This window comes from Protopterus annectens, chromosome 6.part0, assembly GCF_019279795.1.
Source record: "Protopterus annectens isolate FY-2018-M chromosome 6.part0, PAN1.0, whole genome shotgun sequence".
Lineage (NCBI taxonomy): Eukaryota > Metazoa > Chordata > Ceratodontiformes > Protopteridae > Protopterus > Protopterus annectens.
In genome coordinates, this window is record NC_056737.1 from 618,702,510 (window position 1) to 618,728,881 (window position 26,372).

General features: G+C 35.7%; 1 protein-coding gene across 1 annotated transcript in view; it reads right to left on the bottom strand.

Moving 5' to 3' along the window:
• The window catches only part of SOS2 (SOS Ras/Rho guanine nucleotide exchange factor 2), a 2,018,564-nt gene that overhangs the window by 528,939 nt on the left and 1,463,253 nt on the right, over nt 1-26,372 (bottom strand). Inside the window, exon 16 of the mRNA XM_044074288.1 lies at nt 8,066-8,228. Coding sequence (XP_043930223.1) covers nt 8,066-8,228 — 163 coding nt within the window. The remainder of the gene's footprint in view (nt 1-8,065; nt 8,229-26,372) is intronic.

Consider the following 26,372-nt stretch of genomic DNA (forward strand, 5'->3'; position numbering starts at 1 on the left):
CAACTGGGATAAAACCCATTTTCAGCAGTGGTCCAGGAGAGACATGCTCTACATTTAACACCAGTTTTGATGTACATAAATATAGTTACACAATATCAGATGGAATACAAAATATAGGTAAATGCAAATACAGGAAAGAAAAAGTTTTACAATAGCTTACATAGGCATCATTTAGGAACAGAGCATGTACATAGCTTGCATGGGTATATAAAATGTTGAACAATCGTTAGAAATAAATACAGGCTTGTATATAGCAAAGATAATACGGACAATGTAGGCAGTATTCATTTATACTGGAAAGGGAGTCCGTCAGATTGAGTGAGGTTTGTATGATAGTTAAATTTGCCGACTTCTGTAATTGTCTTTCTACAGGAGTGGTTTATATTGTCATATGTGACCCCTGTGGAGCATTCTATATAGGTAAGACCGATACGTCCTTAAATAAGCGTATTTATAAGAATAACTACAATATTCGTAGAATGAATATGAATAATGCACAAACATAAAACTGCTTGCATAGATCACAACTCATTTAGATTTGGGGTTTTGGAAAAGGTTATCCCAAACACTAGGGGCAGCCCATGGGAAACTATCCCTGAATCAAGGGAATTATGGTGGCAACTCTGTCTAAATTCACAAGACCCTCCAGGTCTAAATGAGAATGTTTCTATTACAACTGTGCTAAAACCCAAGAGCTATGGACTTGCGGAATTGCTTAAGGAAAAGTATATTTGTATCAGTGGTTATTTTTTATAATTTTAAAGCATGGTTTGTAATGCACTGAATTATTCATTTAAGTTAGTGCATTTTTGTACATGACTAGGTTTTATCCGTTTAAGTGATGTATGAATTGTAATGAGGTTTTCTTTTTTAGCTGGATTATACGATTTACTAGATAGGGTACTGTATTATAACAATGTTAATATATTTTGTTCTAATTTTAGGTATTAGATGTGGGCCACGGTGGTGCAGCGGTTAGCATTGTCACCTCACAGCAAGAGGTTCTCCCGTTCGATTCTCGGCTGGAGCACCTTCTGTGTGGAGCCTGAATGTCCTCCCCGCGGTCGAGTGACATTTAAAGACATGCAGGTAGGTGCGTGCATGAATGGGTGTGCCTTCTTTAAAGGTTGGGCATCGGGCTGGCAACTCAGCACTGTAAAATCCACTGCCAATTATTTAGCGGACCGGAGTTCCGCTGTGGCGACCCTTAACCGGGAAAAGCCGAAAGACAAGCAGATACCATAATTATTTATTTTATGGTACTCGTGCATTTAAAATGAATAAACAGGCTATGTGCCTTTAAGATAATTACTGTCGTTACCAGGAAGTTTTAATAGGAAGAGTGATTTTCCTTCACATTAGTTCTGAAAAAATCCAAGAAATGCGTACGGACGAAAATGCTAAACCATTTTACAATAAAGTATTTTTACCACCTTTTCCCATGTTCGGGACATTGTTGCAGTTTGCATTTTAAAGTACTGATGTAACACTGCAAAAGATACAAGAAAAAAAACATTCTGCTACCAAGGGTAATGATCTGAGCATTAAAATCTAGCTGTAATACACTAACTAGGAAATCTTGGTGTCAAATGCCCGTGATAAATTATATATTATATATTGCTACCCTGATCTGGCATAGGCCTTCAGTGCTATTGTACACACTGGTATCATAAATAATCATAAATAATCACATTAAACAAAGCAGCTCTTGACTTCTCTTCAAAATAAACCTTGAAGAGAGGATGGAGAGGCATATATTTACTCTAGGGCTATACTGTATGACCCTTATTAAAAGGGGAAACAAATAATCTGCACTGTGTGGCTAGGTTTCTGAAGATGAGCAAGACTGATTACCTAATAACAATCCATGTAAAATGCTTAATTCTACCAGTATATTTAGAAGCTGTCAAAATTCAAAATGGGTATATCAACTGGGATTCAAATAAAGTTTTCTAAAAAGATAACACTTTAGGGACCATCTAAAGGAGGCATACAAGTCAAAGGCTCTGATCAGGGAAGGCAGGGGATTCCAAAGGACCAGCACTTGAAACAATTAACAGCCCTCTCCCCATATAATTTCAAAGGCCTGGATGGAACATAAGGCATCAGCACTGCTTGCAGTTAAGCAAACCCATATTTTACATAATTCTATCAGCCATTAATAAGATCTTGTAAACTGATCTGGCAGCAAAAAGAAGCAAGTACAAATCTCTCAGAAGGCAAGTAAAGTGACAGCTAGGAGTGCTACCCATTAACTACCTCAAAGTGCAATTTTGCACTCTTGGCAGTCATGCCAGACCACCACTTGGCAGTCCTAAGTAGACAGCATTACAGTATTCTCAGCAAAGGGCTACAAAAGTGCATGAATCACTGTATCGAGATCTAGAGGTAGAATACTGCTCCAGATCTGTGATACTTTTCAGATGGAAACACAGACAGGAGATCGCTATTCAGTGCCACTCTACTGTCAAGACTGGCACCTGGGTCAGAACAAATGATGCAAATTCCAATCGACCCCCCCTCCCAGTGTGGAATAAGGGGCCAAAGAAGATGTAAATGGGATGGACATTCAGTGGCAAAAACTGCACTGCTTCAGTCTCTCTAGAGTTGAGTTTCAAACAATTCTAAGCCAAGCAAGAATGGACTTCAAACAGTGAAAATCTTTCCTAAAGAAACAGTGAAGCTAAATATCAGTTCATCAGTGTAAGAATGATATAAAATATATCTTGCTCTAAGAATCCATCTCAGGAGTAGCAAATACATTGTAAATAACAAGGTTGCCAAAACTGAACTGGCTGAAATCCCACATTCCACAGAGCAGATATTATACAAATGTAAACCTATCACAATCCTCTGGGAGTGGACCAGTAGGGAAGAGACAAAGAAGCCAAGCACTACTGAAAAGAAACTATAGTTGATTTTAAGATGCTCAACCTCATTACCATGATCTACATCGTCAGACATTGCCCTGAAATAAAGGAAGATGAAAATCAAAGGCAACCATTCAACTTGACTTATAAGGAGGTCAATCAAAACTCAAATAAGTGTTGTTTTTGTACTATGTTGAGAGCTAAATCAGGATTGATGTCAGTCAATGAGGTCATAAGATAGATGAGAAAACAGCTGCATAAACACCTTACCGTAAATGAATAATATGAGATTGTGTGATAATTCTTGAAACAGTTCAGATTCAAAGATGACTTTTTTAAAGCTGCTAGTGAACAATGCCCCTTTTAAAATAACCGGAAAGGACACCACCTTAAAGATTAATGGATAACATGGAGAATGACTGGTCCAAGTACCCCCAAGAAAGATTTTGCTAGTCTAGTCCAACTAAAACCAACCCAGTTATTAAAATACAAAGTGCAATTAAATCAACAACAAAAAAACACTCCTGTGATGATATCATAATGAGCATAATTAAACAGCCCAGCAAAACAAGCATAGATTCATTGCACTTCTCATCTGTTGCACTCTTAGGGAAAAAAAAATCAATGATCTTAGCAACCTACCCTGCTTGTGAAAAATGTAGTACCCTCACAATGGCAGGCAGCAAAAACATTTCCAAGCAGCAAGACAGGCTAGAAGACACAGCCCATCCACCACTTGGGGGAAAAAAGTGCTGTCAAACGAGCTGCAGGAGAAATTTCACTGGACAAATAAGCTATCAACGTATATCAGAATTCTACCTGGTAGGCAGCACAGTGCATATCCATACTAAATATGTCCTCATGTATGTATATCTTTATTATGCATGCAGGTATGTGTACTTGTAACTCTGTTACCCGGTTGTGTGACCTGGCCCAAGGACTCTCTTCATCAAGTAGCAACCATAATCAGGACGTCCTTCTATATATCACAACTAATCTCCAAGGGAATAGTTTCCAAACAAAGAAAGTTATTGATCTCCTTTACTCTGCCGTTATTAGAGTCATTACAGAATATAATGCACCCTTTGACATGTATCTCTCTAGACTAGACATACCAAAAAAAAAAACCCCAAAAAAACTCGAAAGACCGTACAGCTTTGTAACAAAAAATTCCAGGCTCCAAAAATCTTAGCTATCTGGAAAGGCTAGAATCACTCTTTTTTTAACATATTTAGCGTTGTCGCCTCACAGCAAGAGGTTCTCCAGTTCGACTCTAAGCTGGAGCGCTGAGTCTGTATGTCCTCCCAGCGGTCGAATGACATTTAAAGACATGCAGGTAGGTGCGTATGTGGATGGGTGTGCTATCTTTGAAGGTTGGGCATCAGACTGGCACCTTGGCACCGTACAAATCCACTGCCAATCATTAGCGGACCAGAGTTCTGCTGTGGTGACCCCTAACTGGGAAAAGCTGAAAGACATTAGTTACTGAATTATCACTTGTGACACAGGAAAACTTACATTAAAGTAATAAAACCATATTAACAAGTTCACATTTACAAACATTATATGTCATGTATATTGTTTTATACCATATAATCACAGCAACACTGCATAAATTGTTCAGTTTTGCCTTTTCTTAAACCTCATTCCACCTCCAAAACATTATTCTTCATGTATTGTTTCCACATTTTCCATTTTTTTCTATGTAATTTACTCCTCACTTTTTCTAAAGTTCATACGTCCTGTTCTTTTATCTCTGTTACAATATTTACTACTTCAAGTACAGTTTGCTTAGACTCTGACTTCCATTTTACAGTAATTGCTTTTTTTGGTAGCCACCAGAATTAAACCTAACAAGCCCTTAAAATGTCTATTCAGATCCTGTATCTCAGCTCAAAATATTACTTCCTTAGTTATACCCATATGCTCACCCAGTATTCCTGACGGAGTACTTCAAGTCTGCCAACTCGTTACACTTTGAGAAGATATAATCCCAGGTACCTCCTTCTTCCCCTTCACACCTCCAACATTTGCCATCTACTGGAGGAAGAATTCTCTGGAGTCTGCTTAAAGTATGGAAGTATCTATGTAAACACTTCCAAGCAAAAACCCTCCATTTTCTAGATTTTGTTTCATATCTGGGAGCCAGATGCATGTCCTCCCATTGATTCTGTGTGATTTGCTTTTCTAATCTCTTCCCCAATCTTTTCTGACTTCTTCCGATAGATTCCTACAGTTATCATGCAATATTTTATATGCCCTTTGTCCTTTTTAATAGCAGTTTCTGTTCTAGATTCTACTAAAAACTTAACCAGTGCAGGTCTTTCATTCTGGTTCCCCAATTCCTTTCTCTTTGTCTAGGACATCAATCCCTGATGGGGAAAGTAATCACTAGCCTGCAATCCAAAAGTCTCCTTGCCTCTTCTCACTTTATTACCCTTCCCTCTGTGATTATTTGTTCTGAATCGTAGGTTCCTTAGCCAACTTCCTGCAGTAAATTTCAGCCCCCTCTTGCCTTTTTTTTGTACCTTTAATTGTACTCATCCAATATTAGCAGAATCTCCTTTCTCCATTCTGTGCTGGCTTAGTTCTATACTTTCTGCTACTTTATGAATATAATATTCTGTATGACTGTTGGTATTCTCCTTAATGATCTGCGCCCACAATTCCAGTATTTTCTTATTTCTGAAGTACCCCCTGCTTCATCACCATCCCTTTCTACATTGAATTGTAGCTTTCTGATTGTGTGGTGTGTAACAGCCTTAACTGTGTAGCTCTAAAATATCCCTTCAAATCAGGTAATCCTAAACCTTCTTGTTCTATTAGGAGGATCAACTTATCCCACTTAACTCTTGCCATCTTCCTCTCACAGATAAAATCCTTCAACTCTTTATAAATCAGTATCCACAACTTCTCTGGTTGATATAAATATGCCTAACCTGTGTATAAAACAAAAGGGACTAAAATATTTTTACTGCTTGTGGGTACATAGTTTATAACGATAGTCTGTGTTTTAGCTTCATTAATTTTATATCCCCCAAAAAATGGAACTGTCTCAGAATGATCCACAACACCAAGATGTCTGTTTTTGGTTCCATCAGATACAAAATAATATCATCTGCAAATAAAGCCAACTTTTCTTGAACACCATACCAATTATATACTTAAATTTCTAAATCTGTTACTTTCTTTGTGAATGGTTCTAAATGCAAACAACAAAGGAAAAGAGGATACACCTGCCTAGTTCCTCTGCTCAGACACATACCACCAGAGTACCTCCCTTTGATTTTTGCCTCCTATCCCTAATATATACTTCTACTTAAACTTATTGTATCAGGAAATGCAAATGCTTCCATTGCCTGACTCATAAAATCCTAGCTTTCTCTGTTGATTGCTTTCGCTCCATCAAGACCCACCAACAGCAGATCATAATTGTTCCGTTAATGTTGTCAAATGTTTGCAGGCTTCCTTCCTATGCTCTCATGGATCCCATTATCTGAGACCTCCTTTTTTCTCAGTGTGTCAAACAATGAAGCCAACACTAGAACAAGAGATCTCAATCTACATCAGGGAATAAATAAAACTAAATGAAGAGATAGATTCATCACCTAAGTGCCTCCCTTTGCTCTGAAATAAATTACCCTTGTATGTCAAGCGATTAAGATTCTCTACTGGTCTTCAGACATAGTTTAGACAACTGGATGGGTATCCTAAAATGCACTCCAGGACTAACAGGCCTTGTTCTCATTGAAAAGGTTGGCAGAGCCTGAGGGTGGTTATTGGCAAGGCGCACATGACCCTCTGGTTGAACAGGTTTATATTTCCTATGATTCAGTTGCATCCTGCACAAAGGCAAATATAATCATATTCATGACATGATATTACATATACATAATATATTAATACAATAAGGTATTATAAAGAAAATAACATGCAATTATGAATGATGTTGGGAGGTATACAGTACAGTTATAGGTCTACAGATTTTTTAAGAACCTTCTGTGGTGGTATACTAGCCTTTGTTTTTTTATTTTATTTGTATTTGTTTTCTAAAGTAGAGCACTGATCTCCATGGACCTTTTTCAGACTCAGCCCAGGGGCAGTGTCTGGTTTAGTGACTTGCTCAATCACAGAGTTAGGCAATGGAGGTTGACAGAACTGAACCTTGCACCACTGAACCACAGTAATTCAGCTCTCTGCATTGTCAGGCGCTCATGATTAAACAGTGGTTCATGACAAATAGTATATTCAATATGCCAGTTATGTTATATATCAAAATTACCAAAATGGGAACATTTCATTGTCATGCTAAAGATCTGGTCAAGCAGGGGTAATGCAACACCACTTATTACATTTCACAAATCTCCACAACACACCAGCTTTTAACAAGCGATATTACTGTGGAAGACTGAGTACAACATAAAAAAATGTAGTCATTTGACTAAGGGACTGTTCCACAGTCAAGTGCTTGATTTCCAAACAAAGTTAGAAAAAAAAATGTTAAGGAGTATCCAACATTTATGTGAAATGGTGGAAGCAACATGAGTGAAAGAGGCTTTCAAATAAATTTATAAACTCTGTGGTAAGTTCACTGGTCTCGTCATCTGCCCAGGCATTTAAATTTTCCAAGACAAACCATCCAAGCGATTCACTGACTAGGTTATTGTGGAGATCTGTGAGCTCCTACAGAAAAGATACAAACTGAGCAGTAGCTATGAAAATGTCTGCCTTAGGCAGTCCCCTAAACTTGGCACACATCCTATCAATCAGGTGTAAAAAAAAAAAAAACCTCCTCTAAGGATGACAGACTTGCATGTAAATGGGCTCTGGAAAGATGTTCTAGCAGTTAACATACCAGATAAAGTCCATTAAAATAAGACCTGCACTTTAGAATGACTGATGCAAAAACATTAATTACTACAATAATACAAAAATAGAAAAAATACAAAGTTTGCTATTTCACAGACTGAGTCAAATTACAAGACAGGAAAAAACTACAGCAAATCTATGCAGTCACGATGGATAACAATTACATTTTTACAGGTTATTCCATTTTATTTACACGTAGAAGTAACCATCTTAAAATAATCTGTAAAAAAATCATGATTAATTCAGTTCCACCACTTGTGAAAGAGTTGCATTACTTAGGAAAAAAATGGTAAGATTCTACTGAAACAATCACATGCTTTGCTTACCTCAAAGGTGTGGTCCAACCTATATACTGGCACAGAATTCACTGCACTAACTATTTCCAGTACGCCATTGAAGTTATTTAACTCTTGGAAAACCTGCAAAATTTCAATAATTCGCCCAAAGACAGCAACTCGCTCTTCAAAATTCTCAGCTTCCACTACACACCTATATGTAAAAAAAAAAGTTGGTTTACTTATTTCAGTATAGATTTACAAACTAGGCCATTAACTAACATCTGCTACCTCCCACAGTAACTTTAATTACACAAAAAAAGGAAAATGGACACCATACATAGACATTTATTTATTACATATTTACAGTAAGGTGTTTGGGTTCACTTTAATGACAGCAATACAGGATAGACATTTAATGCCAAAAGTTTTCATCAATCAAAAAAAAAAACATCTTCTCTTTCTGAGCACCCATTACTGCAGCACTGCAAGGAAATACCATTTATAATTCAGCATCCTCAAGTAGCTTCACACCCTGATGTTAGAATATCACTTTTGCTATCAATGCACTCACCTGATAAGTAAACTTGTCTGATACATATATTCTAAACCAACCTGGCAAAAATGCACTCTTGCTACCAAACACAAGTCACCAGTGTTGAAGCACCATCATCACTACTAGTGTTCACAGGCTATAGGTTTTTAACAGTCCAGTGGCTTGACCAACAATAGAATACAGCCTAGCTACAGTACCCAGGTAGTTTAGTGACTGGATTTGCTACCCTGCTGAGCCATAAGGCTACATGCAACAGCATATTTCTGAGTATCCATCCAATGGACAAAGCAGAACGTGAAGGAAATAAATGTGAGTGAAACATGCTCCAAAGGTAGGGGACTATCAGTACCCTCTATCTATAATAGGTCTTGTTTGTGTTGACTGATATCTTTTGGATGAAGTGGTTTAGCATTACCAGTATATGAGTGGGTAAATTTCTATTTCTTTCCAACTTAATTTTCCTTCTGAAACTCTCTGCCTTTCGGCACTCATGCTTATGCTTAGGAATATTCAAGGAAGTAACACATGGCAGGCCAACAGCATGTATCTGGGTTCGAGCAGGCAGCAGAGGCAGACTATGGAATTAAGGACAAACAACATTTTATATGAAACTCGCATAAGTTCTAAAAAACATGCCTTTCTGTAGACAACACAGAAACAGGACTAGTACAAAGGCTTGGATAAAGGGAAAAAAAAGAGTGGTTATAATAGCACCTAGAAACAATGCAAATTAGCATATCCTGAAACAAAAACTGGGAAAACCTTCAAAAATTACGGAGAAACAGCAGTAAATTCAAAACTAGAAAAGAACAAAGAATCAAATCACCAGTCAGATGAGACACAAATGGTGATGTATAATCAATCAATAGTGAAATCTCCATGAACAAATGGTATTCCTGTGGAAGTCTGGAAATTAGAATGCAAGAAAGCGATAAAGATCTGAAGGTTTTGTTAACATTGCTTAAAAAAGGGACAGTACCAGCATCTTGAAAGAAAGTACTGCTGGATGCACTACCCAAAGATGGTAAATATCCTTCAGACCCAGCTTCACATAGGCCAACTTCAAATTTTTTAAACACCTTTATTAAACTATCCCCTAAGACATAGGCGTATATACATTAATGGAAAAGAAAAACATTTGTCATGTTTGTGCGTTACACATTACATACATATTTTCTTTCATTTTAACAATTAATTTGCTCAATTCCTGCCTTCTCTTAAACCTCACTCCTCCTCCTGAACATTATGCTGTATGTGCTGGTCCCACAAATTCCATTTATTTTTAGGTAATTTATTCTTTGCCTTTTCTAAAAATCCCATATCTAGTTCTTGCATCTCTTTTAAAATATTCAGTATTTCAATTACAGTTGGTTTAGATCTGGATTTCAGCTTTATAGTAACTGCTTTTTGTAATTAATCAATAGGAAAGTTTCAAGGAATAGATGGTAATCCCATGTAAGTTTAGAAGGAAAAAAATTGATAAAAATCTGGAAGATTCTGTTTAAAAGTATTTTAAAAGGGGAAAGCACCAGCATCTTGGAAAAGGATGTAGTGGTTGTATTACCCAAAAGGGTAAAGACCCTTCAGACTCAGCTTCATATACACCCATTTCAATTTTAAACCAGGATGATACAGTGTTTATATATATGTGTGTGTGCGCGCATATATATATATATATATATATATATATATATATATATATATATATATATATACACACACACACACACATATATATATATATATATATATACACACACATATATATATATATATATATATATATACACACATATATATATATATATACACACACAAACACACACACACACACATATATATATATATATACACACACACACATATATATATATATATATATACACATATAGCAAGAATGAAGGCGAGATAGACAACTTAACATTACTATATTCATAAAACAGCAAAACACACAAATGAAGAAATACGATTTTGCCAATTGGCATGACTGCAAACAGAGGTACAGAAAATAGACAAGAGAGGGCTGCAATTTACTGGAGCAGATTGGAAAATGAACCAGTGTATTAGGATCAAATAACTAGAGAGGGAAAGCAACAGATTTGTATGAGACCAAACCAAAACCTGGAATACAAGATAGAGATTGCCTTTCGTATTAGGGATTGATTTCAGAGTATAGACAAAGAGAAGAGGATACGGGAAAGCTAAATGAAAGACCGCCGCTGGTTTTCAGTCAGGTGTAGCGCAGAAGTTACTGTTAAAAAGGTAGGGTATATAAAATGCTGCATGACAACTATAAGAATCAATCAGAGGATGTTACAGAGACTGGAAAGGCAATTTACAAAGAAACAATGGGAGGACATCTGTATGGTTTCCAGGTAAGCAACACAAAGCCCAGAAGGTGTAGAATTTTTTCTTGGAAGTGTTTGTGCAAGCATTTAACATATTTATTGAATTATCACTTAAGACACAGGCAAACTTACATTTATAAAAAAAGAAAAACAATCCATGTTAACATGTTCATAGTTATAAACATTATATGTCATGCATGTTCTATTCTACAATTATCACCAATCCAGCATTATATAAATTGATCAATTTCTGCCTTCCCTTCAGCTTTACTCCCCTAAAACATTATTCTACAGGTATTGTTCCCACATTTTACATTTTTTCTATGGAATTTGTCCATACACTTTTCTAAAGACACCACTTCCAGTTCTTTTACCTCTGTTACAATATTCACAGTTGGTTTAGATTTTGATTTCCATTTTTTAGTAACTGTTTTTTTGTCAGCCACCAAAATTAAACCTAAGAAGGCATTACGATGTCTAAAAATTCAGATCCTGTACTGCAGCTCAGAAAATCATTTCCTTTGTTATACCTATTTGCTCACCCAATACTTCTAACAATGTACTCTGTAGGAACTTTTAAGGTCTGCAAACCCATTACACTCCTCAAAAATATGTCCCCAGTTACCTCTTTCATCCCCATCACACTTCCAATATTTGCTATCTACCTGAGGAAAAATTATTTGGAGACTGCTTATGGTATAAAAATACCTTAGCATTTCCAATCAAAAATCCTATATGTTCTAGACTTTGTTTTATGCTTGGGAGCCAAACATATGTCCTCTCATTGTTTCCTTGTCAATTGCTTATTGCATCTCTCTTTCCAATCTTTTCCAGCCTCCTCTGATTGCTTCCTATAGTAATTGTGCAACATTTTATATGCCCTACTAATTATCCCTCTTTTAACAAAAGCTTCTGTTCTAGATTCAAATTCTCTACCACAGCAGGTCTTTCACTTAGGATTCCACTCACTATCCCTTTCACTTTGCCAATACTCTGATATCAATCTCTGATAGGGAAGGCAGCCTCTAGCCTGCAGTCCAAATGTCTGTGTAGCCTCTATCCATTTTATTACCTTTCCTTTTCTAATTATTTGTTCCTAATACATTAGTTCCCTTGACAGCTTCCTACAGTAAATTTCATCCCGCTCTTACCTATTTTCTGTACCCTAACTGCAGTCATCCCTATCAACAGAATTTCCTTTCCCCAGTCCTGTGCTGGCATAATTCTTACAATACCTTCTGCTAGTTTATATATATATATATATATATATATATATATATATATATATATATATATATATATATATATATATAAAATATTCTGTGTGATTATTGTCATTCTCCTTAAGGATCTGCATCTAAAATCCCACACTCTCATTATTTCTTGATTTTCCCCTTGCTTCATCATCATTCCTATCCACAATTTATTTTAGCTTTCTGCTTGTTTTTATATATACATACATATATATATATATATATATATATATATACACATGCTTTACACTGTGTAGCTCTAAAATATCCCTTCAAATCAGGTTATCTTAAATCACCTTATTCTATTGTTCTATTGCAAGGACGAAATTATCCCACTTGGCCCGTGCATTCTTCCCCCACAGATAATTACTGTCCACAACTTCTCTCATTGATAAAAATATGCCTGACATGCAAGTAGAATTAAAGGGACTAAAAGCATTTCTATTGCTTGCATCCACAGGCAAGAGTTTCAGTTTTCTAAGTTTTTGTATTATCTTTTGTTTATTCTCTTCTCACATATCCTTAAGCTGTCATAACAGAATTCTTTATATCCCAACCTCCTAAATCTTTCATTTTATCATGTCCCCATAAATATCGATATTGCTGGACCAATTATTGGGTGGGCACATAGTTTATAGCCTTTGTTTTAACCTCATTAATTTTTTAACCTAAAAAAAAAAAAAAAAAAAAAAAACGGGTCTCAGAATATTCCAAAACACTGAGATATCCTTTTGGGTTCTATCAGGTACAAAATAATATCATCTGCAAATGAAGCCAACTTTTCTTGAATACCATACCAATTATATCCTTAAATTACTGAATCCATTATTTTCTTTGTCAATGGTTCTAAATATAACGCAAATAACAAAGGGGAAAGAGGACACCCTGATTCTTCTGTTCAAATACAACTTATTAGAGATGAACCCTGCCATTTTTATCTTTGCCTTTCCATTATTATTATATCAGGAAATGCAACCTAGCCACTGGGGATGCACAAGCCAGTGCATTTCTTTGTGCCACTCCCAAGCCCGGATAAATGGGGAGGGTTGCGTCAGACAGGGCATCTGGCGTAAAACTTTGCCAAATCATACATGTGGACAATAGAACAGATAAACATATTGGATCGGTCAAGGTCTGGGTTGACAACGACCACCACCAGTGCTGCTGGCAGAAACTGGGCTACTGTTGGCCAAAGGAGAAGAGGGGCAAGGCATGCCCAAAGGCAGGTAAAGGCTAGGACTGTGGTAGTGAGGGTCAGAACTTCGAATTTTGGCAGTATGAGTGGTATAGGGAGAGAGAGCTAGCTGATATGATGGACAGAAGGAAGGTTGGTATATAGTGTGTGCAACAGACCAGATGGAGGGGGAGCAAGACTAGGTATATCGGAGGTGGGTTCAAATTGTTTTATCATGGTGTGGATGGGAGGAGAAATGGTGTAGGGTTTATCCTGAAGGAACAGTATGCTAAGAGTGTTTTGGAGGTGAAAAGAGTGTCAGACAGGGTGATGTCTATGAAACTGGAAATTGATGGTGTAAAGATGAATGTTGTTAGTATATATGCTCCACAAGTTGGGTGTGCAATGGATGAGAAAGAAAAATTTTAGAGTGAGTTGGATGAAGTAGTGACCTCTGTAACAAGGGGTGAGACAGTAGTGATTGGAGCAGATTTCAATGGGCATGTTGGTGAAGGGAACAGAGGGGATGAGGAAGTGATGGGTAGGTATGGTGTTAAGCAAAAGAATGCAGAAGGTCAGATGGTAGTGGATTTTGCGAAAAGGATGGACAGGGCTGTGGTGAATATGTATTTTAACAAGAGGGAGGAGCATAGGATGACATACAAGACTGGAGGAAGATGCACACAGGTAATTATATCTTATGTAGAAGGGCCAGTCTGAAGGAGATTGGAGACTGTAAAGTGGTGGCAGGGGAAAGAGTAGTTAGGCAGCATAGGATGGTGGTTTGTAGGATGATACTGGTGATCAAGAAGATGAGGAGTGTGAGGGCAGCACCAAGGATCAAATGGTGGAAATTGAAAAAGAGTACTTGTGAGGTGGAGTTCAGGGAAGAGTTAAGACAGGCACTGGGTGGCAGTGCAGAGTTACCGAATAGCTGGATAACTACAGCAGAGCTAGTAAGGGTGATGGCTAGAAAGGTGCTTGGTGTGACATCTGGAGAGAGGAAAAAGGATAAGGGGACTTGGTGGTGGAATGAGGAAGTACAAGAGAGTATACAGAGAAAGAGGTTGGCAAAGAAGAAGTGGGATTGTCAGAGAGATGAAGAAAGTAGACAGGAGTATAAGGAGATGAGGTGCATGGCAAAGAGAGAGGTGGCAAAGGCTAAGGATAAGGTGTATGAAGAGTTGTTTGAAAGGTTGGACACTAAGGAGGGAGAAAAGGACCTGTACCAATTGGCTAGACAGAGGGACCGAGCTAGTAAAGATGTGCAGTAGGTAAGGGTGATAAAGGATAATGAGGGAAACATACTCACAAGCGAGGAGAGTGTGTTGAGCAGATGAAAAGAGTACTTTGAGGGGCTGATGAATGAAGAGAATGAGAGGGAGAGAAGGTTGGATGATGTGCGGATAGTGAATCATGAAGTGCAGTGGATTAGCAAGGAGGAAGTAAGGATAGCTATGAAGAGGATGAAGAATGGGCAAGGCTGTTGGTCCAGATGACATACCTGTGGAAGCATGGAGGTGTTTAGGTGAAATGGCAATGGAGCTTTTAACTAGATTGTTTAATGAAATCTTGGAAAGTGAGAGGATGCCTAAGGAATGGAGAAACAGTGTTTTGGTACCGATGTGCAGAGCTGTAGTAAGTACAGAGGAATGAAACTGATCAGCCACAGCATGAAGTTATGGGAAAGAGTAGTGGAAGCTAGGTTAAGAAGGGAGGTGATGATTAGTAATCAGCAGTATGGTTTCATGCCAGGAAAGAGCACTACAGATGCGATGTTTGCTCTGAGAGTGTTGATGGAGAAGTACAGAGAAGGTCAGAAGGAGATGCATTGTGTCTTTGTGGACTTAGAGAAAGCATACGACAGGGTGCCTAGAGAGGAGTTGTGATACTGTATGAGGAAGTCAGGAGTGTCAGAGAAGTATGCAAGAGTGCTACAGGATATGTACAAGGGTAGTGTGACAGCAGTGAGGTCTGCAGTGGGAGTGACGAATGTGTTTAAGGTGGAGGTGGGATTACATCAAGCATCAGCTCTGAGCCCTTTCTTATTTGCAATGGTGACAGGTTGACAGAAGAGATCAGACAGGAGTCCCCATGAACTATGATGTTTGCAGATGACATTGTGATCTGTAGTGAAAGTAGGGAACAGGTGGAGGATACCCTGGAGAGGTGGAGATATGCTCTATAGAGAAGAGGAATGAAGGTCAGCAGGACTAAGACAGAATATATGTGTGTGAATGAGAGGTAGGATGGAGGAATGGTGAGGACGTAGCCAGTAGAGGTGGCAAAGGTGGAGGAGTTTAAATACTTGGGATCAACAGTTCAGAGTAATGGTGAGTGTGGAAGAGATGTGAAGAAGAGAGTACAAGCAGGATGGAGTGGGTGGAGAAGAGTGTCAGGAGTGATTTGTGACAAACGAGTACCAGTAAGAGTAAAAGGGAAGGTCTACAAGAGAGTAGTGAGACCAGCTATGTTATATGGGTTGGAGACAGTGGCACTGACAAAAAGGCAGGAGTCAGAGCTGGATGTGGCAGAGTTAAAGATGTTAAGATTTGCACTGGGTGTGATGAGGGTGGACAGGATTAGGAATAAGTATATTAGAGGATCAGCCCAGGTTGGAAGGTTTGGAGACAAAGTCAGAGAGGCAAGATTACATTGGTTTGGACATGTACTGAGGAGAGATGCAGAGTATACTTGGAAAAAGATGCTAATGATGAAGCTGCCAGGTAACAGGAAAAGAGGAAGGCCTAAGATAAGGTTTATGGATGTGGTGAGAGAGGACATGCAGGTGGTTGGTGTGACAGGGAAATGCAGAGAACAGGAAGAAATAGAAACAGATGATCCGCTGTGGCGATCCCTAACGGGAGCAGCCGATAGAAGAAGGTTATATCAGGAAATGCAAATCCTTCTCTTGCCCTACTCATACAATCTCAGCTTACTCTGTTGAATGCTCTCTCTCTGCATCAAGACCCAGTATTAACAGCAGTATTTTCCTACAGTCTGCTTCCCTCTGGATCATCATTGTTCTATTAATGTTGCCAAATGTTTGCCTCCTCTCCACAAAACCGCGCTGGTCCGTACTTATCAATTTTGGCATCACCTATGCCATTCATTTAGGCATTATAGACATAAACACTTTATAATCATGGTTTACACTGAAATGGGCCTTGAAGCTGGATCAGATGGGTATTTACAGTCTAAGTATTACACCCACCACATTTTTTCCAGGAGGTTGATGCCTCCCCTCCTTTTAAAACACTGCTAAACAAACCTTCCAAGATCTTTATAACTTTCTTCCCTCCTAGCTTACAAATTTCAACTAGAATACCATCCATTCCTGGAGACGTGTTCATCACCATTTTTATCTCATCTCCTCCTATCAACTATTTTTTGAGCCTTGTCTACCTCTAACCTTGGCATATTTAAGTTTTCCATAAATATTTCCATTAGTACTTTTTCTTGATGTCCTCACGTCTCTGCATTATACAGATTTTCATAACATTTCTGAAATATCTCTAAAACCTCTAAAGAATCTCTGGTTATTTTTCTTGTTATAGGCTCCCTAAGATTAGTAACATCATTTTCCACTTTCTGTTGCTTAGGTCATTATGTTAAATTTTTTTGTGCTCTGGAGTTATCAAAAAACAGTTGCTTAACAGTAATCTTTCTAAACTTATACATATTATCCAGATACTCCCTTGTTTTCTCTTTAGCATTCTGCTTTTGTCCCTTTTCTTGTTTTGTGAGATTCTCCTTATTCATTGTCAGCCCTCTAAACAATTCTGGCAAATTCTTAACCATATCTCTTTTTCTTTTATTTCTAGCCTATTTGTAAACTCCACATTAATTTTATTCCACTGACGAGCTAAAACTTCTGAAGAACTTTCTATTTTCTGTACTATATCTTGAATAATTTTCACTACCCATTCCTTTAATTTCTCTGTTTTTAAAAGGTATGTGGGGAAGTGCCAGTGTCTCATTGCACCTCATTACCCTGCATTTTCATCTTGGCTGTTATTGTCGTGTTTTGAAGCTTTCACAGAGATGCACATGTTGCTATGAAATATAATTTTTTTTCTAGTCTAGGCCAGTTATTGTACCTTGGGAAATATATCAATTCTCTCCAAGTTCCTACTACTGGATTCATGTCTTCCGTACAAAATATTTTCATAAATTTCTTCTGGTAAAATAAAACCTGGGCTAAATGAGATGGTATCTTTAAACAGTGTTCTTAAATATAGGGCTGAAATACTGAATTAATTACTTTTTTACATTTATATAATTATAATGAATTGTAGATGTATGCAGCTTTAATTAACATATATATTTAATTAATGAAGGTTTGTTTTCAATTGGTATTCTTTGTTAATTGTTCATTATTTAATGAGATGTGTCTTGTGGCGGTTTTATCTCCGATGAAGTCTTTGTATAGAAGAGAAAAACTCTTAGATCAAAATTATTAAATTGTTTTTAGTCTCAGTCTGGTGTTTGAGGAGTGCACTGAGTGCTACAGTTTGCTTTCAACTGGATTAGTACTGCAAAGTGTTCATCTCCACGTCGCTGTGGTTCACTGGAGGAATACAGTAGTGTTCTCGTTCGGTTTCTTTAAAAGGAATTTGCAACACTTCCAATGTTAATGTTTGGCTCAGCATAAATTTTGTACAATCAACAGTATGCCTCCACAGACAAGTATAGCATAGCAGATACACGGGTGTTGCTTTTCTGAGGAACATATATGAACTTAAATAACAGTACAAACCTAGCAAGTTAAAGACAAGCAGACTTATGAAAGAAATATTAACTGCTTCACACATTGTGATGCATCACAAGAATTACTAAAAGATCCAATTAATTTCAGAGAAAGTAGCAGAAAATGTCCAATTATTATGAGCTTGTGAAATTAATGAATGCTGAAATGAGAGAAGATAAATTTGAGTAAGTAAAACGTTAAGAGATGGCATACTAGAAAGAGAAAACATCCAGAAAAAAAAAAATGTAAGGAACTGCAATAAAATTAGTCTAAAGGACATAACCACAGAAGAGGGTACAAAGGAAACTGCTGTAGATGTGGTCATGTGTGTGATCTTAAGATATTTATTTATTGTTTATTTATTGACATTTGTTTACTGGGAAAGTCAGACTGGGCACAAGTAACCCTTCTCAGTGGAGGCTCGGGAAAAAGCTCCAGATAGAATGAAAAGTGACAAGTATGTGGTAACAAATGCCACAAATGCAACAAATTTGGTTACTTTGAAGTAGTATGTAAAATCAAATTTCTTAATAAATGCTGACTGTGGGAGTACATAAATATTTTTGGCATGGTGCTGAGTAAATTCTGGTGCTAATTAAAAGTGGCACAAAAATGGTATAAGACTGACAGAGTCGTTGATACTTCTGTTATGGCATGGTAGATATCTTTAGCCTGGCAAGTTGTCCCTGGTTAAAGAAGCAGCTGCATACTTCTGTTATGGCATGGTAGATATCTTTGACCTGGCAAGGTGTCCCTGGTTAAAGAAGATAACAGTGTGACATTCAAAGTCCGAATGGCAAATTGCATTGTGCTCACAATGATATAGCAATTGCAGAGAAAATTGCCAAAAATACACATTCTGGGCCAAACATTATGCATACTCACACAAGTATACATGAAACAGAACTAGTTTTTAAGTACAATAAGATCATTTCAGAGCCAACAGATATAGTAAATACACTATCATACAAAAGTGGGGAGAAGACCACCCATTGTTGCTCTAGAAATTACATCTGAAATTATCTCCTCTGCCACCAGTAATGTCAGAAACAGAAGAGTTAGCAGGAAGCCAGATTTGCACAGTCAAAAGTAGCCTACTATACCTACTTAAGTTCTTAATACAGCACTAAAAATAACTATGATATCCACGAACTGAAAGCAGGCTACTGTTGTCCAAATCCACAAGGAAGCCCCTTTGTCAGATGCTAATAATGATAGCTCAATCGACTTCACAAACATACTGCGCAATGTGATGGAATGAATCATCCTGATGGAATTTATTAAGGCAAACAAAGGAAGCATCCTTCTCCATGACCTAACCCAGCACAGTTTTGTCAAAGATAGAAAACTATCAAACAATTAACAAACAGCTGAAAGCTGTATCGGAAATGCCACAAGTTTTATTAAAAATTAAAAATACAATAAGCATTTTTGTCTCTCCCAAATAGTTTGAGACTTCATCAGATGAAATACAGCAAAATCAACTTCCTTAAATAAGAAAAAAAATCACATGATGCTAATTACAAATCAAGCCAATAAATTAACCATATAAAGAACTTTTAAAGAAAAAATAAACTCACAGCTGAAAACTCAAGCATAGAAAAAATAACACTCCCAAATGTAAAAAAAAAATATTCAATTCAATTAACATAAACAATTAAATATTTAACTAAATCTTTTAATTTTAATAAGCATCCAATGGATGCCAATTCATTTAAGCCTGGCCAGGCCATACTACTGTGTTCAAATGTAAATTCCCAAACAACACCCGTCTTTCCAGATGTAAAGCCCAAGGTCCACCCCTAATATTTTGACCCACCTTTTTAATGATGGTAAACTTAAAATTATGCCCTGGAAACTCAATAATATGTTTGCATAAAGCATTAGTTGTTTTTTTCTTTTGAACCTCATACAAATGCTCATACATCCTATCTATAAGTTTCCTTTCAGTTTTTCCAATATAATAAACAGGACAGAGTAGACAGCGGGCTCCATATATGACTCCAGTGGTGTTACAATTGTGTCTACTATTCATCTTAAACTGAAGACCATTAATTTCAACCATATCACCTACAAGTATATATTTGCAAAAAGAACAGTTCCCACATTTACTCATACGAGAACTTGTACTAAAATTTTTTTATTGTATATTCCAATAAACTTTTAAAATTAGGGCGTCTCTTGTAAATGATAATAGGTCTATCAGCTTTGTTTTTAACAGAACTATCTTCCTTAATAATGCTCCAATTTTTAAAAAAATTGCTCTTTTACCAACTCACTGCCTAAAGTAAAGGTGGTAATAAAAGAAAGGTTAAAATTCACCTTATCCCTTTTGCCTCTGACAGACAGGTCTTGACAATTGTTACTGGGCAACTGAGAAAGGGTAGGTGAAAAGCAATTATTACACCTCATAGTAACAACTTCACTCATAAGCTTGTCTACAAAACATTGTTCACAAAACATATCAGGTAACCTCTCCTAATAAACATGGACCTTAACGCTTCACATTCTGCTATGAAGTCTTCAAAAAGAGATGTCATACGCGCCACCCTCAGAAATTGTCCTTTAAAGGAGAACTGCACCCACAGACTCAAAAAACATGTTTGTGTCATCATGGTTTGGTGTTTCCTATATTTTAACACTACTCTGGGACTATTTACAGGTATTTAAATATTTTTATATATAATTTCTGAGCCTGACCACATGGGGTCTAGAACCTTGAAGCGATCCTAATACATATAGGTATCCCACAATGCAGTGCGTGTCTGTAAATAATTACCTCACGCAGGCCTTTTTCTTTCTAAAGCTCCTCTCACTGCATTGATTTTAGATGCAAACACTGCTGTCTTTCATTCAGTTAATTTTATGTAACATTTCATGCCGTTCGGTGACTACTTATACTTCCTTGACTCATCTCCCATCCCCCTTCACACCTAACTTCCCTAGCTGTCAAAGTGCTAAGGGTAATTTCAGCTGTTACCTGCTGTGATTGACAGCTCACAGCAAGAGACTTGACTCATGTACTGGTTCCCTGTTCTAGTCTTTACTTTCTGTATGGGTAGGGGAAAGCACCAGGGAGCTGTGACATCACAGCATGGGTGGGTTTTTAGGATGGTCAAGGTGATGTCAGTTTGGGGGGAGGGAGGAATTGGCCAGAAAAGTACCTGTATTCATTGGCCTTGATGACATCAATGAATTTGGAGACCGCAACAAGTTTTTCCAGGGTGGGATAAGGATTTTTTGAAAGTGAAACTACCACAGTACAGTAAGGCACTGTTCTAATGGAGAGAAACAGTCGATTTCAAATATTTTAAATGCTGTATTGCTGTTTATTCGTAGCAGGGACAATAAATAGGGAGAAAAAGGACAGAGAAATTGAGCATTTAATAACAGAATCTTGTTGTTGCTCTTCAACCACTGATTTTTTCTGTGTTAAGGGATGAAAGCTAGTGAAATGTAAAAAAAAAACTGTTGGAATGGGTAGGTTTCCTAACAAAGTTACATCTAAATAATTAATGTCATTCTCACCTATTTCTTAAGAAAATTTTAAAAAATCAGTGGTACCATTCAGATAGTCCAAAAATTCAACTGTCAATGTTTTGTCTTGTTTCCATACAATAAAAAATATTATCCTGGTACCTCACATATAATTCACAACCTTTGAGCATCTCATGTTTAAATAAGTATCTATTTTCCCATTCCAACATGACTATATTAGCAAACAAAGATCCACATACAGCTCCCATGGCAATACCTTTAACCTGCAAGAAATACTGATTTTCAAATAAAAGGTGATTATTTTTAAGAACAATTCCTAACAATTCTTTGCAGAGAATAATTTTGTCTTGTCATACACCCTTCTTGAAAAGACAAGTCAGTGAACCACAGTAAGCCTATATCATGTGGGATGACTGAATAAAGTTCTTTCACATCCACTGTACGAAAAATTAAATTGTCACTAAATTTCAAAAAAGCTAAATTTCTTCAGAAAATCCCATGAATTTATACAAATATGTGGTTCATCAGATGCATTACATCTGAAATGATCTCATCTGCCACCAGTAATGGCAGAAACATTACCTTTTAACATTTATTAATTTAAATTTATTTCACAAAAACATTTATAGTATACCTGACCAAAACATTACTTTATTGGTAAACAAAGTATAAAACTGATAATTTCCTTTAAAAGCTTAAACATATACTTTATAGTTGGAGGTAAATGTTTAATAGTCACAATAAAACAAAAAATACATAGTCTAAATAACCTAAGATGCATTTAACTTTATTATCTTTAAATACCAATGGCTTAAACAATCATAGCAAGAGATCAAATCTACTGAAATATTTAAAACTGAATAAAGCACAAATTGTCTTCCTTCAAGAAACTCATTTCAAAACAAATGACAATTACAAATGGAATCCTAAGGAATACATGATATTGGCGCAATCCACTTATAAGACAGTGACAAAAGGGGTAACAATTTTATAGAAAACAAATGTGATTAATCCACAAATCATTTATAAGTATGAAGATAAAGAAGGTCTTATGGCATTAGTAATAGTTAAATATAATAACAGAATATAGACCCTAGCCAATCTATACTGGTTCCCAGGCACTGGAACAGGAACTGTTAAAAAAAACACACTTGGATTTTATTTCCAATAATTATAACGGCAAGTTAATATTAGGAGGATATTTTAACTGTATATCTGATGTTTCTGAAACTACAAATAAAAGACCGCTGCATACATCTGTTGTAGCAAAAGCTTTAAACAAGTGGGTAGAATAATTTTATCTTGTAGATACTTTCAAATTTAAAGAAGATAAATCTTTGTTGTCTTCCCATCAAGATCACAGATTTGGTACCCAAGCTAGAATAGATAAAATATTTGTTGCGCATGACTTACACTCTAACATCATTAATTTCTCAATCACTCCCTGCCCCTTTTCAGACCACAATTCATTGATACTAAAACTTGAAAATGGGTACAAACCATTAATCTTTAGCTCCAGAATTCTAGCATATATAACTAAAATTAGAGAGTTTAAACCTTGGCTATTATCTGAATTACGGTTATTCTTAGATATTAATTACACCACATAGATAAATAAAATAATGATATGGGACTCATTAAAAGTTTAAATATATGGTAAAACCCTAACTTGGTATAAAAAAATCAGAGAATGGGATTCTGAATTATTAGATCTACAATCCAAACTTTTGTCAGTAAAAGCTGAAAAAAATCAAAATCATTTGGAGATGAAAAAGTAGAATTATTAAACAATAAATACAACAAAATTCTAACACATAAAACTAGTTTAGCTTTAGAAAAACTAAAAATTAATACCTTGGCCACTTCTCTCAAACATCTACATAATTTATCCACAAGAATCAAAATACAATCAAAAGCTAACATTAAACGTATCTTCCATGAAAAGAAAGGGAAAATGTCTCGGATATAGGCGACATTCTTGATGCCTATAGAAATCACTATATGGAACATTTCCAAAAAGAAAATATACATATTGATTGATTAAATCTAAATGAAAAATATTCTAATATAAAAAAAAAACAGAAAAATTAAAACTAGATCTGTAAGTACCCATATCTTACAAATAAATTACAAATACAATAAAAGAGGGTAAAAATAATAAAGCTCCAGGTATAGATGGCATAATTATGGAAATATATATACTTTTTCCTTCAAAGATACTATCCCTCTTCCATAAAACTCTATTAGAAATTCAGTCACAAGTTTTAATACCACCCTCTTGGAGATATTCCTTAATCACACCAATCTTAAAGGAAAACAAATCCCTAAACATCTGTACCTCATATAGATCTATATCATTATTAAATAATGACTATAATATATTTATGTCAATATTAACTAACAGACTGAAAATACCACTATCCAAAACAATAAATAATGATCACACTGGATTTATATATCATAGACACACACATGACAATAGTAAAAGGATAGATTATGTTAATAAAGAAAATAAAGAAACACTCATAATTGGCTTAGATATGGAGAAAGCCTTTGATTCCCTACATTGGGACTATTTACTGAAAATCCTAAGGCTATCTGAATTTCCTGCATCCTTTTTTCATCTCCTAAAGAATATATATATACAAATAATTTAGCGTATGTCAACTTAGGTCCTTTTACCTCTGAATCTATACATATAACAAAATGCACTAAACAAGGATGGCCCATGTCACCAATTCTATTTGCTCTGGCTACTGAAATATTGGCAGATTCAATTTGTAACAATATAAATATCAAAGGAACAGATATTTATGAACAATACAATTCTAAAGTAATGCTATTTGCTGATGACATTTTACTAACATTATCTAATACAAAAGAGACATTATAAGAATTAGATATATTAATTGACAAATTTCACATGACTTCAGGACTCCATTTCAATAAATCAAAATCAATATTTTTATTAAAAAAAAAAAAAGAACTGCAGACTAAGGGAGATCACATCATAGGGAAACAAGAATTTACCTTAAAACATCTTGGAATTGAGTTATGCAAGTATAATAATGAATTAGTCTCAAAAAACTACAATAATATCATCAACACAATTAAAATCTCTGTGGAAAAATGGAACAAAATAATATTAACATTTGAAGATAGACTACAGTTAATAAAAATGGTTTTACTGCCCAAGATCATATAGCCTTGGCAATACAACTGTTACCAGAAAGGAATATACTTAAAGAAATAAATCCATGCCTAATAAAATGTTTATGGTTTCCCAAAAGAAACAAAATAGCTTTAATACATCATATCAAACCATGGAAACCGGGAGGATTAAACTTTCCTGATATAGAAACATATATAAAAGCATCAACATCTAAAACAATCTCAGACTGGATAAGACCAAAATACTCTGCAAATTGGAAAGAATTACTAACTGTAATACCCATAAATGAATTTGATTTACAAAAAAATTTCAAACAGATAGACAATTTGCCATGGCACACATTATGTATTAGTATGCAATATAACATAAATAAACCCACTAAAACACGTATGATTAATTATTACATTGACTCATTTAGGAAAATTATTAATGCAGATATAGATTTAAAAATCTGGTTTGATCTTTTAACACCATTTACAGTCACAAAGAACTTTCCACATACACTATATAGAGAAATGATTAATTCCTGGGAACAGAAAGGATTTGTTTGCTGCCTCCAATGTATCAAAGAATGAAAAGTTTTAGATATGCAAGTAATAAAAACAACATACAAAATTCCACAACAGGACTGGCTAAGTATACAGAGTATTCTGTCATATTCGCAAGATTTAAGTAGAATAATTAACAATTTTTCATTCAAAGAAATACCTAAATTTATGAAATAGATATATGAAATCATATATAATGACTTTGACATGGGAAACAGTATTTCAAATTTTACAAATATTGACAAACTATAAAACAACACTCAAAAACTCATATTGGAAATATATTAACAAAAGGACACTCAATATAGTTAATTGAAGATATGAAAACAAACTTATTGATAAAATATACATCCTTTACACTATACTGCAAAGTTTTTAATTGGAAATGCTTGCACAGAGCATTCCTAACCCCAAACAGAATCAGTAAAATTAGTTCTTCCATAAAATGAATATGTTGGAGATGTGAGCAAGTAAACAATACAGACTGGAACTACATTTTCTTTGATTATGTTAAAATTAAGCCATTTTGGAATGGTATTAATAACGTTATACAAGCTTTATTTAATGAATCATTTTATTTAACTAAACCTCTTGCATTATTAAATGTGAACGAAGGTCCTCATTTGAATAGGTCAAACATGTATCTAGAATGGACTATACTTGCAATTTCACGGATGTGTATAACAAGAAGATGGAATACAAATACAACACCAACTTTCTACAGCCTACTGAAGACCACAGCATTATTGGAAATTAAAATTAAAGAACTAAGAAGTTAGCCAGAGCCATTTATCAACAACCCTTGGGAAAAAGTCTTATTGTTGATTGATATATAATTGATCAGACACTCTGATAATGGACTGGGCATACTTATAATGTAAGTGTATACATTAAGATCTGTTATAGTGTCAGGCTAATGTAAATAGTGTACATAGTTATTTAAGATGGTATGTATAAATACTATGGAATTCATTCAAATGTATTTGAAAAATAAAAAAATGTTTGAGGAAAGAAACATTACCTTTGTTACATCAATGGGATGAATTAATTTTACTTGTC